At 32.9% G+C, this 18,097-nt stretch overlaps 2 protein-coding genes and 1 pseudogene across 3 annotated transcripts; 1 reads left to right on the top strand and 2 right to left on the bottom strand.

The window, feature by feature from the left end:
- Positions 1–4,919: 4,919 nt before the first annotated feature.
- LOC147928953 (defensin-like protein 275 pseudogene) lies at positions 4,920–5,823 on the bottom strand (annotated as a pseudogene).
- Positions 5,824–6,488: 665 nt separating this feature from the next.
- On the bottom strand, positions 6,489–10,429 carry LOC104742953 (glutamine-dependent NAD(+) synthetase-like). 2 transcript variants are annotated; one of them, XM_010464047.3, is made up of 14 exons: positions 10,295–10,429; positions 9,656–9,904; positions 9,272–9,577; positions 8,956–9,179; positions 8,743–8,846; positions 8,512–8,646; positions 8,269–8,437; positions 8,035–8,170; positions 7,803–7,941; positions 7,566–7,742; positions 7,315–7,482; positions 7,140–7,235; positions 6,932–7,060; positions 6,489–6,850 (listed from the first exon to the last, which is right to left on the bottom strand). In XM_010464047.3, exons 2-14 carry the CDS (start codon positions 9,847–9,849, stop codon positions 6,650–6,652), a joined length of 2,178 nt encoding a protein of 725 aa, XP_010462349.2. In that variant the 5' UTR covers positions 9,850–9,904; positions 10,295–10,429; the 3' UTR covers positions 6,489–6,649. The 2 variants fall into 2 exon arrangements, with proteins under 2 accessions (XP_010462349.2, XP_010462350.2); XM_010464048.3 differs by having other exon boundaries at positions 7,566–7,703.
- A 145-nt stretch (positions 10,430–10,574) lies between these two features.
- LOC104742952 (mediator of RNA polymerase II transcription subunit 9-like) lies at positions 10,575–12,273 on the top strand. The gene is made up of 5 exons (XM_010464044.3): positions 10,575–11,090; positions 11,171–11,233; positions 11,334–11,414; positions 11,494–11,552; positions 11,633–12,273. Exons 1-5 carry the CDS (start codon positions 10,632–10,634, stop codon positions 11,688–11,690), a joined length of 720 nt encoding a protein of 239 aa, XP_010462346.2. The 5' UTR covers positions 10,575–10,631; the 3' UTR covers positions 11,691–12,273.
- The last annotated feature ends 5,824 nt before the right edge of the window (positions 12,274–18,097 follow it).

Raw genomic sequence — 18,097 nt, 5'->3', positions numbered from 1 at the left:
AGGTCACTCATCCTGACACTACTCCAGCATAAGCACGTTTAACTGTGGAGTTCTCTCATGACCTTTGACCGAAAAGATAAGTGCACTTTGGTGACATAGATAGTCAAATCCCTAAACCGGGATGTCACAACTATGTTCTTATATATATGACATTATACTCTTAAGTGCAATAGCTTAGCTGTCTATGACCTGTATTTTTCTATTCAACTTTTTATTATTTCAAAAAACAGAAAATAAATATGAGAAACATTTTGTTCCCTTTTGAATATTACCCCCGACGTAGCCCAGTAAAACGTTGCAATTTAAATCCATATATTGTTCTATTTATATATTAATGTAATATATTAGATTCATTGCTAAAACGGTAATAAATCTACGACAGTTTAACAAATATGTAAGCTTATGGTTTAATATGACAAGTTCACATTTTTACATATATTTTTAATATGAAAATGTAAAATTAACAAAAAGAAAATTAGAAAAATCTATGTAAAATATAAACAATTTATAAGTGAAATATTCTGATGTACATAAAAAACTAAAATAATAATAACATGTTAATTTATGTTGTTTCAAACTGTGATTATGTAATAACCAAAACAACGTCTGGACTCACACCTATTATGTAATAAACATACAACCTAAAAACATTTGAAAACTAATACCTTTTGCAAAGAAGATATTTGTTTAAATACCTTTTGCAAAGAAGATATTTGTTTAAATGAACACGAACACGAACACAAACACCCGGCCCTAACTGATATTAATAATTAACTTAAGCATATAACCAAATGACTATAGACTTCAATTCTAATAAACTGATGCTAGATTCTTTATTTTGTTCGTTGTATAATAAGTAAAGAGAACTTTTAATACTTACTACGTAGACCAAGGTGTTCAATAGCTTTCAGAATTTTTTGTTGATGTTCATTTGTGGGAAGCTTCCGGACATCTAGATCTTGCTTTTTACAGGAGGGATTGGAAAGTTAATGGTTCGTTTTTATTTCGTGGTTTCACTTGTGAGATTTTTTTTTGTTTTTCCTGGCAGTTTGTTTTTAATATTTGTTTGTTGTTGTGATTGGTTGTAGGAGTGAGATTGGTTGTTCTTTGCAATTGGAGAACCTCTCTTTTGGCTGTATTTATTTTCGTCAATCACTTGTTAAGGTCAGTGCGTGACTATGAGCTTATCTGAGCAATTGAGTTGTATGACTTGTTTTGTGTGATGATGTGTAGGTGTGGTGTGTATTATTGGGTGTTATTTTTAATGACTAATTTGTTATGTTTTATTTGTGGTTATATTTTTGATTTGCTTGTGTGTATAGCTCATAGATGGGAGGATCGCCTCACTGAGTATTTTTGGTAATACTCACGCATCTCATTGTGTTTGTGGTATAGGTAAAGGCAAAATGTGAATGTGGGATCATGGCAATGAAGAGCAAGATGCTCTAGGGACATAGTTGTTATGTGTTGGTTTCAGTTAGGTTGCTAGAATTGGAATGTTTTAATGTTAGAATATGGTTTAAGTTGCTAGCTCTTGGTTCATGATTCTTGTTAATTGTTAGTTTATTGTTATTGGTAGTTTCACTGCTTATTTTTATGATTTGAGTTTCTGGATATTAGGTTACTAATTTTTTTATTTATGATTTGTTTTTATTATTTATTAGTTATTATTTATTATTTAAAAAAAACGGGTTGGGTCGGGTCGTTTCAGTTTGGTATCATAGCCCTTACAGTTTTAGGTACGAGTTCACTAGGTTTCTGTTGTTGATGTTTGAGGATTAGCATGCTTTGATTGATTATGTGAGTTAGTAAATTGTGTGTGGCATAGAATCCTAGAAAATTCTCTTCGAGCCTTCAATGAGATTTCACAGTATGTTGTGTTTCTTTGTGTGGTTTTTGTTTGTTTTATGCTTCTTAGCCTCTGTTCTTGGAAGAAAAACGGTTAAAGGTGTTTGAGTTGTTGGTCATGGATGTGGGCGTGGTCGTGATCGTGGTCGGGCAGGTTCCTGAGACCAGTGAGTGTGTGGCCCAGAGTTCCACAAAGAGGCACTTCAGAGCGTTGCAAGTGTATCAGGAGGGACCAGAGGGGTTAGCCGGTGAGTGTGTCGAGCGTGCTAGGAACCCAGGTGTGGGGTTACAGCAGGTGGAATCCAAGGTCGAGATAATCGCTTGGCGGATCTGTTGATGTGCTGTTGGAGCGGTTACCGAGACGGGTACCAGTGCGGGCTCTTGTTCTCCCTCATGTGGCGGGGTGCAGACGATGGCTGCGGATGTTGAGGAGTTTCCTTAATATCTTAGGAGAATGGAGCTGTGGTAGATGATCGGTACAAGATTCATCTCGAGAGTTGTCGAGCCTAAAAAGGCTGATGGGTGGATGAATGTAGTTGGAGTGGATTTCTCCCTTCGGTGGGTGATCTAGTTTGACATTGGAACTTGAGTGGGCAGGTATGACATTGCAATGTTATACTCGGACAACGGGAGGTACTTTTGGTCAGGAGATGTATATAGACGTTAAGGCTTGTTGCTCCTGAGGGGATGGTTATTCCCCTGGATACCGATAGCTCGAGGGGCAGTGGGCCTTGAGAGTGGTAGAGGGGATGGTGTTCCCCTAATAGCGATATCTCGAGGAACAACCATTACCGCAACCAGTTCACAACGAAAGCTACTTGGCACCATATACACAGCTAAACCCACGATGGAGAACTATCGAGCCATCTGGTTTCCCAATACCACACCTAAATATGCGTTCATCATTTGGTTGGTGGCTAAAAACAGGATATCAACGGGAGAAAGAATCCATAAATGGAATCCTAATGCACTCACAAGTTGCATCTTTTGCAGGAATTCTATGGAGACTAGAGAGCATATATTCTTCACTTGTCATTTCTCACAACAAGTGTGGGAGGCGCTCGTTAAAAGGTTCCTCTCAGATAAATACTCTACACACTGGAAGGAGGTCATGGTTCTACTAGCAGCAATACATTGGACAAGACTACATGATTCCTAGTGGGATATGCTTTTCAGAACACCATTCACTCAATTTGGAGAGAAAGAAACGACCGACGTCACGGTGAGCAACTTTCGACAATGGAACGCCTAGTCAAACTCATAGATAAGAACGTTCGTAATCGGGTGAGTACAACAAGGGAGGGTGGAGGTCCTACTATCCAAGTTTGGTTTGCAGCAAGACTTTATTAAGTATGTTCTTTAAATTTCTTTTTTGAAAACGTTAAGACCAGCTTTGTAACACGTTTATTTTTTTTTTGAATATAATTTAACATTAGATTCAAACAAAAAAATCTTAAACACTAAACAAAAAAACAAAATTAACAAACAAATATAATTTCTTAAAATTTAGTTTTTTTTGTTATAAAAATTTGTCCCGCGAATTAAATTCTAGCCTATATAAATATTGGAGAATTAATCTTTGGCACAACAACAAATTGTTATGTCGATATTAAGAAGTAGATAGAGTTACATTCTGTTTTTAATTAGTCTATAAATATCGGAGAATTAATCTTTGGCACAACAACAAATTTTGCCATGACCTCTAGGACTGGGTTGGCATAAGTCAATTGTCAACAGTGGGAAGTCCGGTGGTCTACATTGTCTCTTACAATCTCCGTGGGTTTGGCATGGACCTCTATAGACGCACGAACTTGGATGATAACCATTCTCTCTTACATCTATTAGTAATTAAACAAATGAGAAGGTCAGATATATATATTTGCTCTTAGAGATGTGATTAGAAAAGACATATGTATTAAATTACCTGTTGATTGAGAAGTAACTAGGAGACAACATATGACGAGGATGACAATTAATCGAAGCTTTGACGATAATGCCATTTTTGTTGGTATGATTGAGTGATCAAGTTTTTATTATTTTGTGGTGTGAAGAAAGTAAAGAGCATGAACATGCATGGATGGCTATATATATGCATGTAAGCTTGAGATAGTCAATTGAATATTCAAATTGCTTATTATTGTGTTGGGATTTCTGTCTCTATTAAGTGGTTTAATCTTCATAAAAGTTTTTTCAAAAAAAAAAAAAAAATCTTCATAAAAGTTATAAAATCTTGGGGAAATAATTAGAAATAAAGGACAAATATTTTTTTTTTGTCCATATATGCATTATAAAATTAAAATTGGTAAAATATGTTTTAAATTAGTTAAAATCTTACTGTACCTTTAAAGTCTACAATAGATATTAATTTTTAAAAGCATCAACTTGTAACGTGGAGAACAAAACCGAATTCTATCATCATCATCATCATTAGATTTTACTTAAAAGTTTTAATTTTATAAATGCTACTTTTAAATAATAAATTTTTAAAAATTTTACTAAAATGAAAGGAAGAACTATAGACAATTGATGGAAAGAAAAAAAAAAGAATAAGAGACAATTAAAAACTTGTAGTCAATCAAAACCCAAAGAGAAACGACTCGGACAATGAGATCAATTGTCCTTGAAACTACATGTTTGGATTTTTGAAAGTTGGTCAATTGTTGTTTCAAAGTTATAGTTAATTTGAAGTTTATTTGTATTTAGATATTAAAAGCAGCTAGTGCATACTTATTTGTATTTGATTTTTAGTAGCAGTATATACAAAACACAATGTTGCTTTGTTAAGGCGATGTAGAAAACTTTTTTACGTTATCGAAAGTTAAGTCACTTTCGACTTAAATATGTTTAAGTTAATCTATATTACCTACTGAGATATAAAGTTATATATATAAAAAAAAACCAACGTAAGAAGCTAAGTTTTTTGTAGTGATATATATTTTTCTTTTTTTGTTGATCCAGAAAGAGTAATCGAACTTTTTAAAAATATCTAATACAGTTATTGTGTACGTAGATATTAAGAAGTAGCTAGATAGATAGCGTTACATTTTGTTTTGAGTATATAGGAGAAATAATTAATCTTTGGCACAACAACAAATGTTGCCATGACCTCTAGGACTGGGTTGGCATTCGGCAAATGTGGACGGTGGAAAGGCCGGTGGTCCACATTGACTCGTACAATCTCCGTTGCTTTTGCATGGACCTCTATAGACGCACAATTAGCCCTGGGATTTTAAACCGAACCGATATTTTTGGTGTTCGGTTCGGTTTCGGTTATGGCGGCTGAACCGATCGGTACAATTTTTTTTCTAAAAAACCGAAATATTTCGGTTATTTCGGTTCGGTTTTCAGTTAACCGATTTTTTTTTTAATTTTTTTTTAATTTTTTAGGAAAAAAACTAATAAAACCGAAATTTACCCTAAAATAACCGAAAAACCGAAACCGAAAAAACCGAAATATTTGAAATTAAACCAAAAACCCGAAATTATCTCTAAATAGCCGAAAAAATCCGATTTTTTCATGTTTTTAATCAAATTTCGGTTAATTTCGGTTTTGAAATTTTAAAACCGAAATTAACCGAGAAACCGAAATAACCGAACCAAAATATATTTCGGTTCAATTCGGTAAGATTTTCAAAACTCAAAAAAACCGAAAAACCAAAGTAACCGAACCGAATTCACCGAAATAACCGAAGTCCGAGACCTACGCACAATGAACGACGAATATCATTCTCTCTTACTTCTATTAGTTTGCCACGGTTAAACAAAAATTAAAACAAATGAAAAGGTTAGAGATATATGATTCTTTTTTATTTTTCAGATGTGATTAGAAAATACATTTATATGTTTTGACAAAAAAAAAAAAAAGAAAAAAAGAAAGACATTTATATACTATTAACTACCTCTTGATTGAGAAGTAACTAGGAGACAACATACGACGAGGATGACTACAAGCCCAAGCTTTGACGAGAATGCCATTTTGTTGGTATTGATTCAGTGATCAAGTTTTTATTATTTTCTGGTGTGAAGAAAGTAAAGAGCAAGAACATGGCTATTTATATATGTGCATGTAAGCTTGAGATAGTCAATTGAATGTTCAAATCGTTTATTATTGTGTTGTGATTTCTGTCTATATTAAGTGGTTTCAATCTTCATAAAAGTTAGAAAATCTTTACATTAACCTGTCTATATTATTGTGTTGTGATTCGTGAACTATTTTCAAGAAATAAGTGATTTTGTATAGTTTTTACATTTTTCTTTCCTTCAAAATGAAATTCAATGTTTCAAAAATAATATTTCATAGCAAACCGGTATAATTTTCCCTTTATATTCAAGAACAATGATTCTGTGTAATTTTTACTTCTTTTTCCTTCAAAATGAAATTCAGTGTCTCGAAAATAATATTTCATAGCAAACTGGTATTATTTTCCAATTAAGTTTGGTTTTTATATGCAATTTAAATTATTCAAAAGGAATATCTAATTATTCAATCCTAAAAAGAATAACAAACATGTCCAATTTGCTGATATTGTTTGTTTCCATGTAATAAAAACAAGAATAGACTTTCTAAAGAACATATTCTTAAATTATACACAAACTAATCAAATGGACTTTTTTTCTTTTGTTTTTTGACAGCAATCAAATGGATATTTCTAATATATGAATTAGTAAACCAAATAGATTAACAATGTGCATAGCTCTTGAATTTATTATTTTGCTACATGTAGTTTGGAAATTATGCTTTATTTAAAGCGTAAATATCACTGTTGTAACTTCCAGTTTAGGTTGAAACAGATAGGGTTCATCAGAGACCCGCACTTGGGTCTTCAGAGTTTGCTGCTACAACTCCAACTTCTTTCTCGGAGTTTCCTGCTTCTTCCGGGAAAGCAACCGAGTCACCATTTAAGCCTTCAACAATCTCGTCAATCTTCTTAAACTGGTATGGCCACCTGCTGTTGTACAAAAACTGCCTCAGATCGAATCTGTTGTCCTCTGGAGAGTAACTCTGCAACAACAACAAAAAAACCAATGAGTTATTTTTCTTCCCTTCAAGACAGATTCAAACATGTTTCAGGTAAGCAAGTACCTCAGCGTGGTAGGACGGTGTGAGGACAGTCATCTTGTGTCGATTGATCGAATAGTATTTAAAGAAATACTTCACTTTCTCACCTACTTCTGCTGGGCTTAGCTTTGTTCCCCACTTGTAACATAGATTCTGCAGAATCATAGACCAGCTTCAGTTTCAGTGTATCATGATTTAGTAACATACGTGGCTAGCTTTCAAAAACTCAAACCTTGAACATAGAAACTGGTCCACATCGGAATATCTTCCTCATCCTTCCATAGACTGAAAGCTCTTCATATGTCATTCCCCTGTCGACTTCATCCAGCTGTTTTCAAAACTCAAGATGTCTAAATTGACAACTTCGTTGACTATAGCTATAGACTCACAAATAGTTTTGTTATTACCTGAGAATAGTCAGAACGAATGGGCTCAAGCTCAGCTGTTGGTGGAGCAGCTTCTATCTCTGCCAAGGATGGATACCCGAGATTCGTTGCAGCCCATTTTAAGAACAACCTCAAATCCATTTTACTGATACTTCCTATGGGATTTATGTCTGCTGAGCTGCAATCATACTGTTTCAAACAAGAACATGAAACTATTTATTAACAATCTATGGGACTGGAGATGTAGCAGCAAAAGGAGATTACTCCCTTACCTTTGTCAGGTAACCACGAAGTCCTTCATCAACGTTGGAGCTGCCTAGAACAAGGTAAAAGCCTGGTTTGCTATGAACCCAGGGTAAGAGAGACGCTAACATAAATGCTAACACCATTCTCATCCGGGCTTGAATATTCTGCAACCCAAGGTTCTCAGCATTTGATCCTCCATCAACCTAATAAACAAAACAAACAAACATTTCATTTGTTCCAACTGTTTGTCTAGGTAATGTTACCTTATACCGAGGCCGCTTGCCTGTAACCGTTTGAAATAAAGATAAAACAGCAGAGACAACACCATCTATGCAAACATCAAGATGCCAAGCACCGATCTCATCTGCCAGCTGCTTTGCGCGCCTTTTTGTCTCCTCAGAACTGCAAATTTGAGATTTCAGTATGGGGAACATGCTGTAAAATCACACAGCTATGACCAAAACTCATTCTCTTTGCCCCTATTAAGTAATTTACCTGTTTTCAGACCCCATAAAGACAGTGTAAAATATTCGTTTGGCAAACTCTTTGCTATCAGTAGGAAACTGTCCATTACCATAATTCCCAATTCGGATCGCATCAGCTTTTACTTGCTCATCTCCCTTTGCAATCTCTAAACGAGAAAGAAGATATACTCTGAGAGAACTTAACATTAAGGAATTTATAAAAAAACACAGTTCAACATAGATAGAAAAAAAAGCACCAGTGTACCTTTAACAACAAGTTGGCACATGCAGCCAACAATAGCTGCCACGGAGGAGCTGTCTGCTCCGCCAGAAAGAGGGAGCAAAAACCCTGAAGCGCCACTTCTTCTCAAATAGTCCCACATCCAACAAGCGGGGCCAAAGGCTATTTCTTCTTGTGGAGAGTGGTACATGATCTACATTACTAATGTATATTAGAATCCAGAAATATTAATGTTAACTTAATATCAATTACTTGAGGATGGAGAACCTTTTTTGGACTGCTTAGTGTCATTTTCAGGTTGAAGGACTGTGTCAGTCTACAGGGCACAGCTACTGAAGATACCTTAACCTTGCAGCTTGCTTGTTCCTGAAAACTACTTATAGATCCTCGAAGACTCGCAACCTTATAGCAGACAAAGAAGCAAGATAGTCCTAAGAACTTTTCATTTATATATCACGAAACAGAAGAAAGTAAAGCAAAATGGTAAAAGTGGGATACCGCATCAAGATCAACTTGAGATACGATGACCTCAACGTCCCTCAATGAGAATTGTGAGCCTTGAGCGACAACATCCCCATTTACAACAATGCATGCACATCCATCTGCACTCGGGTTTAAAAATGAACAAATCAAGATGGTGGTCCGGTCACACAAAAAGTAGATAAGACTCACTAAAAAATGACAATTTCAATCCTAGTTCGTCAAACATACCATAATATAAACGGCTACCATCGCATCCCTGTTGGTTACTGTACATATACACCCCACCACGAGCATGAGTAGCGCCCATGAAAGCATTCAAACGAATATCAAGCTTTCGGAGTTGGTGATGACTCCCACTTGCATTCATAAATACCTCAACCCCATTCAATGCAAGCTCGGCATGAGGAGGAAGTGGACTAAACAGCTCCTCACAGACTTCAGCTGCAACAGCTCTGAATAGAAAACATAACTGATACAGTTTAATATCACAATAACAAAAAATCATCGACAACAGTTGAAATGGTAGCATTAAATCCAAACTCACGTGTCGATAAACTGAATGTAACCATAACCAAAAGGAATAGATGTCTGATCCAAAGCCTCAGAGATTTCAACTGGGAGCTGAAACTCATCGAGGTGTTCTCTACGCTTCCAAGCCGTGAACCACCGTAGCTCCCTATAGTTTCCATCATTTGCAAGCCACATTTTTGGTCGGATCATGATGATTCTTCTGTTCATACAGAGAACCTGACAGTTATACCGCTCTGCTCCTTTGACCACAGGCATTCCTATGCTGCACAATATACCATCCGTCCAATCACCAAGCAGCAGTTCCTTCAAACACTCCCACCTGAAAAGAACATATTCACAGAAACATTAGAAACAGGTGATCCACAAGAACTAGCAGATTCAAACAAGAGAAGCATACGCGTGAGTGACGGTGTCTAGCTCCAAGAAATGATCCTCACAGCCATAGCCGGTGACTTCGAGCTCAGGTCCAAGCCTGATGGCAGCACCAGCAGCCTTTGCCTCGGTGATGGAAGCCTTGATATTCTTCATGTTGCACTCGAAATCCATTGCCCATTGGTTCAAGTTACACGTCGCAACCTTCAACAGCCTCATCTTCGTCAAGCAAGTAGAGTGTACTTCCTACTCTAAGTCAAGTAGTGTACGAGTTCTGTCATTTCAAAACATTTTTTAGAGACGATGTGAGAGATCAAAACAAAACATTACATAGAAACATATACTCAATTATCTATTCCCTGATTTTTTGTTTTTTCAATTTCGAAATCGAATCACATCCACAAGTTTGCTCCTTTTTGTTTTCGAACTAAGAATTAAGGATACGCATAAGTATGAATCTACTTAATAACGCAATCAAAGCAACGAAAGAGCAAAAACTAAGATGAAAAAAATTCAAATCACTGGAACGTAAGAAATAAGTTAGAATCAAAAGTTAAAAAGGAAGAATTTTTAAAAAGCCAAAATGATGAAACTTCGGTTATGTGTGTAGTAGAATTAAGCTCAAAATACATAATTCCCAATCAAACCCATTAATAACACGTACCTGTTTTCAGTTTTAAACCACTGAAGAAGAAAAAAAAAAAAAATTGAATTTTGTAAGAACAGAGAATTAGGAATTAGGCATCTTTTTCTTCTTCTGTCTCTGTTTCGATCATGGACTTGTGTCTTGTGATGATGAAACCTCCTAAGACGTCGTCGTTTGAGAGGAAAAAAATCTAAATGGGCTCAGCTAAATTCCTGGGCTTATAGTCTTATACCCATTTAAACTAACATCCCTTAACCCTTATTAAACAGAGATTAATACGCCAGCTTACGACGTCGCCTTTGTCTTCTTCTTCCTTGAACGACGAGAAATAGTGAGATCGGAGGAGGAGAAAACCATGGATCAATTCTCAGGAGGAGGTGGTAACTGGTCGATGATCCCAAACGTGCAGGCTCATGGTAACTACGGTACACCGACGAATCATGACCAGCAGCTATACAACCTCCAGCAACAACAACAACAGTTTCATCATCAACAGCAGCAGCAGCAACAATTCCAGCCACAACAAGATATACAGCAATTTCAGCAATTCCAACAACAGCAACAACAACAACAACACTTCATTCAGCAACAGCAATTTCAACAACAACAACAACAACAGCAGCAGCAACAACGGTTGTTACAATCTCCTCCGCCGCCTCCTCAGCAGCAGCAGTCGTTGCAATCGCCTCCGCCACCGCAAACAATGGTTCATACGCCTCAATCGATGATGATGCATACACCGCAACAGCAACAACAGATGGTGCAGACTCCGCAACAGCATCAGTCTTTAGCTTCTCACTTCCATCTTTATCCCGTAAGTTTTACCCATAAATCAGTTTCTTCCAACTGGAATTGGGATCTGTTGGGGAGTCTAATTTCGTGTTAATGACGCAGATGGTGGAGAAATTAGCCGATGCCGTCGATAATGGAACACGAGATCAGAATTCTGATGCCCTGGTTTGTTAAAAATCCAGTCTTTTTAAGATTTTCTAGGCTTCTTTCTTGTTGGATGTTGAAAATAGTGTGTGTGTGTGTGTGTGGGATTGTGAATTTGCAGGTGGCTGAATTGAATAGCCATTTCGACAAGTGTCAACAGTTGTTGAATTCGATTTCAGGGTCACTAGGATCTAAGACTATGGTAGTATTATTAACATCTTGGATCAGAACAAACTCTGTTTCTTAATATGTATCTACTTATGGATCGGTGTTTTGTATAGACTGTGGATGGCCAAAAGCGAAATGTGGAAGAGAGTGAGCAACTGCTTCAACAAAGAAGGTTAGCAGAATTGGTATCATCTTTTTATCTGATCAGATTGATCTGACTCTTACTTTTGTGTTGTTATATCTTTTGGTCAGGGGTTTGATTGTGGAGTACAGGAAATCTATTGAAGAGATTGTCAAGATCGAGCCTTAGTTCTTATATTGCTTCCAAGATGTTTTGATTTAGCAAATTTTAGTTACTAAAAGACCAGTATCTGTTTTATCAATAAACCAATGTTTATTCAGGAGTCTGGTTTTCTTCTAGAAATATTTTTAGCTACTAAACAATAGTAGATCACAAAGCACCATGTTTTTTTTGTCTGCGTCAGACCAAACCAAAATCTTTGTGCTTTCTCTAGTTATCTTTCGTGTGTGTTGTTGGAAACAGTTTTTGTTGAAGATATGCTTGATGAAAGTCTCGTTTGTTGTAGCCTTGGATTGAGCTTGAGGGTTACTATTCGTGGATGGAGCTTGTCCTTCTTCCGCGGTGGGAAGAAGCTTGGTTGATGACAGATATAAGCCCAGGTAGCTGCTGTTGAATATAGTCAGTGATTTGGATTGAGAGAGAGTAGAACAGAACTGTAAACATGTCTAGTTCGAAAAGAACATTACACACCCGTATGTGTTTTATCTCGTATGCCAAACATCAAAGTTGTCTTCCATTGACTAATCAAACTGCATCATAACCTGTTACAGTACTCTTTTTTCTCCATCTTAGCATTTCTTGGTTTTTTCAATGTCAAGATCCCTAGCTTGTCTGACAGTATAAGCAACACATCATATTTTTTTGGGTAAAGCGAGCAGAGTGTGTATGTAGCTACTAAAGAACAGACAAACCTCAGAAGAGTATGGTATTCATCATGTTTAGAAGGTAACAAATCTCTCTCAAGAAGCTTACACCAGCACAACGCTCTCCTCTTTTTCATCCCTTACATCTTCAATGGAGACTGCAGGAATCCGAAAAGTCAATTTTTCTTTTACCCCTTTTCTTCAAAGAATGAGTGGACTTGGTTGAAGCATTAATGGCCTTCTTCTTCAAATTCCCCATTTTTGAGGCCGTCTCTCATCTTACCGAGATTTTAAAGTTTGATCTTCTCTCCCTAAATCCGTCAAAGGTACCGATTTCCTCAATACCTTCAATATGAAAAACATCCAAGTATCTGCAAAGTCTCATCAATATCTAAGTAGTGTATCACCAAATTCAAGATGATCCATCCCCATGGCAATCAAAAAGATTCCTTGTTTCATCATCCACAGGGAAACCGAAAAAGGGAAACTTGACATCACCCAAATTAAACATCCAAACAACAAAATTTACCAGACATATCAATTCAAAGAGAAAGCTTCTTGATGCTGAACAGATTCAGAGGACATGCATGCATGTGAGTCATACGACCACCACTTGTGAGATACGGCGGCGGTCCTCTAGCAGTTTACCGGAAAAGATGAGTCCGGAACATGAGCAGAGAAGAGAGGTGGAGAGCAAGAGAGGTAGAGAAGTGAAATTTATCTTCATTCAGAAATAGAAACAGAGATTTCTTTAAGACTTACACATTACACTAAAACCTCCATAAATTAATTATGTCTCAGTCTGAAATTTTATTAATTTATGGAGATTTTAATTTATCAATAAATTAATATTAATATTATGAATAGATTTTGTCTACTTATATTTTTGAAATTTTCATATTTAAAAATATTTTTTTGTTATCGTTCTTATTATTTAGAGTTTTTTTGTTTATTCTTGTTTATATTCTTGTTAAAAATAATTTTTTGTTATCGTTCATATTTTTTTAAAAGTTTTTTAATTTATTTTTGTTGGAGATGAGCTTTAGTAAGAATGCAAAATTTAAGAATAACCAAACAAAACTACTTAAGTTATATTTAACTAAATTTTATTAGATATATACATATATATATATATACATTTTAATAATTTATATAATTATTAATTTATGATATTGATGAGACATATTATAACATCCGCAAACCGGATTCTCGATTTGGACGGTGCATTGATTGATGCAATTGCTCTAGCCTTTACGCAGCTTAATGTATATTTAAACCATTCAAAATTGTGTTTCTTTCTATTTGATGGATTTCTCCACAGTGTAAACTGACATGTTATGCCTCATAAAATCAAATAATACAACAATCCAAGTGAGATGTCATGTGTTTTCTTCAACCAATCTTGGTCGTATAGTCATATGTATTGAGTTAATAGTGGGTTATGAAATGTTTGCAAAAAGAAAGAATACTCCATTATATTACATCTTCCATATGTACGATCCCTTTTCTGAGCATTGCTTTTAGTTTCTTATATGTATGTCAAAGAGTTTTTTTTTTCTAACTTGGCACAATAATACCAAATTTGACATTCTATTTTTTTTTTTGACATATGTATTTTTTTGGTATTATTTGGTAAATGACGTATAATTTGGTAAAACACCTTACAGTGTCACGTTCGCACATTTCCCTCTTTAACCACAAACAGCAGGTAATTGTCATGTTTAAAATTATAGGATTATCTTTAAAATTTGATGTTACGGTGCTCATGTTTGTGTCCCTGAATTGTTGGATTTGTGCTTTTAGGTCAAAATTTGATTACGGTTGCTCATGTTTGTGCTTGTAGCATAGCATGTGCTGGATTTTTTTTTTGGTTCACTTCTCCTCCGTGATTATGTCTATCTTTCAGTTTTCAGTTTAGTTCCATCTATATACATGTAATCACTCAATATCATTATGACTATACAGAAATTGAACGACTGTTCCTTTTAAGTACAATGGTAAGTAACTCATGGTGCTTTTTTGTTTTTTGTTTGTGCTTGTAGCATGTGCTGGATTTATTGTTTGGTTTCACTTCTCCCTCTCTGGTTTTGTAATGTCACCTCTTGTAGATACTCCTATATTTCAGTTTAGTTCAATCTATATATATGTAATCACTTAACATCATCATGAATATACAGAAACTGATCATTTGTATCTCTCTTTCACATATCTAGGCATCTTCGTGATAGAGCTCCTTCTCCTTCTCCCTCTCCTCCTCCTAGGCACAGATCTCACAGGAGCAACATCATGATGACGACGACGAAGACATAGCTGAATACATATTTCGTTTTAAGAGAGAACAAAATAGCTAAATACATATTTCGTTTGAAGAGAGAACAAAATATATATTTAAAATGACAATTTGATTAATTCGAAGTTCCTGTCATATATTTATATTTATAGTAATTTAAAAATTTTGTAGTCAAACCAAAAGAAGAACTTATTTAAAATGACAAGTTTTAAAAGAATATTTTTGTAGTATAAACTATTAAATAATCAATTTATTCAATAAGTTACTAAACTCCTTTAAAAGTATATAATTATACTAGGTAATATCCCGCGCATATGCGCGGGTTTTTGTATTAGTTATGTAAATTCATTTTAGGTTATAATAGTTATAAAATTATGAGAATTTTCTGAGAATATTATTTTAATAAAAAAAATTCAAATGCTATTTCTGAAGAGTGGTATTCAAAAAGATGAATTTTTGAAAAATTTCCTAAAAATACATATATAACAAAAAAAAATTCATAAATGTCAATAATACACTTTATTTATTCAAATCATACAATATCAAGATATACCAGCTATTTAAAAAATATTGTTAATGATAAAAATAGAAATTTACTATGATATTCAAAATTTACCTAAAAAAAATTAATAATTAAATTGCATAATTATTTTTTAAAGTATCAATTAAATATATTTCCTATAAAATTATATGAAATGCAATGAAAAATCCCAAAGATTAATTTAACTTTTAATATCTTTTTAATTTAAGCTATATTGCTAGGTTAAATTCTAATAATTTTCTCTTTGTAGTAAAATTTTGGAAATAGAATATCAAAATTTTTTATATATAGAAAATCATTAAATTACAAAATTATGAATTAAATAAACATTATAATGATCTCTACATAAGTATATTTTGGGTCACAAAAATTAAATATAATGATGAGTATACCAAAAAATGTACTTCAAATGTTTTTAGAGGTAAAAGAGAGTTAAAAATTTTGATTTAATAATTCTATTATAATAGTTTATTATAACAAAAATTTTTGAGATATAGTGGAAGAGGATGAGAGAATGAAAGAATGAGAGAATAAGAGAATGAGTATTTATACGAAGAGAAATGATGAAAAATTATATTTAGAAAAATGAGAGTTACAATTCTAATTTATTATTTGTTTTAATACAATTGAGTGGAGAAATATATATTTAATGCATAATTTATATGATTTCAGTGTTATATTAATATGTGAGTTAAATGTCAAGATTAAATGTTTTTAAATTTGTGATTTAATATAAATAAATATTTTAATTTGTTTTGACTTAAGGAAAAGGAATACCAAGAGGCTTAAAATTTTAACTTACACATGATTTGGTTGTTTTGTTGATATAAACTCAACAATCACACGTAATTTTTCAAATTGAAAATATTACTTTTGAAGTGACAAACTAAATTAGTTTTCCTTATAAAATTGTATGAACTTCAATCCAAAGATTTTTAAAAACCCCAAGGAGAACTTCTATCTTTTTGGTTATGTTTTTTGTTTTTCACTCATTAATTTAATTTATAGTGCTAGATTTCATATTATTGGTTTCATCTTTGGAGGATTTAGTTAAATGGTATTAAATTATATTGTTTTTCTATATTTCATTTCCAGTTAAATATGATTTCTTTTTCAGATCATTTTTTTCATTTTTCTTAAATCACAAAGACCAATTTTTTTTTTAATTGAAGTTCTTTTTGTTTTCAAAAACCTCAAATTTTAAATAAAATAAATATCATATTGATCTTTACATATTTATCTATTGGATCACAAAACAAAATAGACTTTATAACTAGAGTTTATAGACTTTATGAATAGATAATTGTATTCATCTTTAAATATTATTATATTGATCTTTATAAATTATTAAAAATGATACATGAATATGTGAGATAATCATCAGAGTACATAATAGAGAATTAGAGATGAATCTTTTCAACTTCATGACTTATTGTGTGGTGAATATTGTAGAAGAGTATGAAAAATAATAACTTATTAGATGTTAATCTAATATAGGCAATGGAGATAAACCTTTTAAAACATTAAAGAAAACAATGTAAGATATACATATCATACAAACTCAATGATATTTGAATTGATTTTTTTAACTCATACAACAACAATAACAAAAAAAAAACACAAAAAAAAAAGAGATTTAGTGGAAAAGGATGAGAGAATGAAAGAATGATAGACTAAGAGAATAAGAAAATAAGTATTTATAGGGAGAGAAATGAAAAAAAATTACATTTAGAACAATAGGAGTTACAATTCTCATTTATTATTTGTTTAAATACAATTGAGTGGAGAAATAAAGTTAATGCATAATTTATGTGATTTCAGTTTTGTATCAAAATGTGAGTTAAATGTGAAGATTAAATGTTTTTTAATTTGTGATTTAATATAATTTTTTTGTTAAAGTTGAATTGCCAAGTGGACCAATAAGGAGAGAGTGAAACCTTACTTTTATGTATATGATGATAAATATGAATATATTAGATAGGCAAGAAATATAAAAGAAATATTTTATTTTTATATAAATAAAATAAAAATTAAAAAAATGTTAAATATATATAATACTTTCTGAATTAAAATATAGAATCAAACTCTTACAACACATATGAGATATAACAACATTTTGATATTGGTGGGAGATGAAGAGAGAATGATTACTTATAAGATGATAATCCAAATTAGATAATGTAGATGAATCGTTAAAAATAAAAACAATGTAAAATAAATATCATGCAGTCTCTAAAATCAATATTTTACAATGATATTTCATTTGGTTTTTTGTTACCCATACAACAAAAATAAGAAATCAAAAACAAAAAAATGATTTGAGGTATTATGGAATAAAATGAGAGAATTGGAAGAGAATGAGAGAATATGAAAATGTGAAAGTAAAAGAATGCTAATATGAGAGAATGAGAGAATGTTATTTATATGATAAGAATTGATGCAAGTTACAAAAGAAAAGTGACTGCATAATTATAATTTATTGTGTTTGAATAAAATTGAGTGGTGGAATATGATTAATGCATAATTTATTTTATTTCAGTTATAATTTTATTTTAATGTGTGAGTTATAAATATTTGTGTTAATTGGGTCTTAAATATTGTTGAAAGCAATTAAATAATTAGGAAGTAGATAAAAATAAATAAATTAAAAAATATTAAATGACAATCAACCAATAAAGAGAAACCAAAACCTTACTTTTATATATATGATTTTGTTATATTAATTTCAAACATACCCAATGTGTGGGACATTATCTAGTGTAATGTATGTATGTAAGTGTAACCTGGTAAGAACAACAACAAACACACAATTTAGTGATAGCTAGGTTCAATAGAGATGTATGTTTTTGTCATTTCAATATCTATCCTACAAAGCTATTTGATTTGCCATATTATTATTGGTCATGTTGGAACTATTACTTCTTATAAATTGTGTTTTAAT

This window comes from Camelina sativa, chromosome 14 (assembly GCF_030686135.1).
Source record: "Camelina sativa cultivar CO46 ecotype springtype chromosome 14, ASM3068613v1".
Taxonomy (NCBI): domain Eukaryota; kingdom Viridiplantae; phylum Streptophyta; class Magnoliopsida; order Brassicales; family Brassicaceae; genus Camelina; species Camelina sativa.
The sequence above is the reverse complement of the archived record's forward strand: the minus strand, read 5'-3'. Positions and strand labels throughout refer to the sequence as shown.

Coding starts and splice junctions, on each gene's coding strand:
- LOC104742952 (XM_010464044.3), top strand. CDS start 10,632: ATGGATCAATTCTCAGGAGGAGGTGGTAACTGGTCGATGATCCCAAAC. Junction 11,091..11,170: donor CTCACTTCCATCTTTATCCC/GTAAGTTTTACC, acceptor TTAATGACGCAG/ATGGTGGAGAAATTAGCCGA. Junction 11,415..11,493: donor CACTAGGATCTAAGACTATG/GTAGTATTATTA, acceptor TGTTTTGTATAG/ACTGTGGATGGCCAAAAGCG.
- LOC104742953 (XM_010464047.3), bottom strand. CDS start 9,849: ATGAGGCTGTTGAAGGTTGCGACGTGTAACTTGAACCAATGGGCAATG. Junction 9,180..9,271: donor TACATTCAGTTTATCGACAC/GTGAGTTTGGAT, acceptor TTTTCTATTCAG/AGCTGTTGCAGCTGAAGTCT. Junction 8,438..8,511: donor CACTAAGCAGTCCAAAAAAG/GTTCTCCATCCT, acceptor TTAGTAATGTAG/ATCATGTACCACTCTCCACA.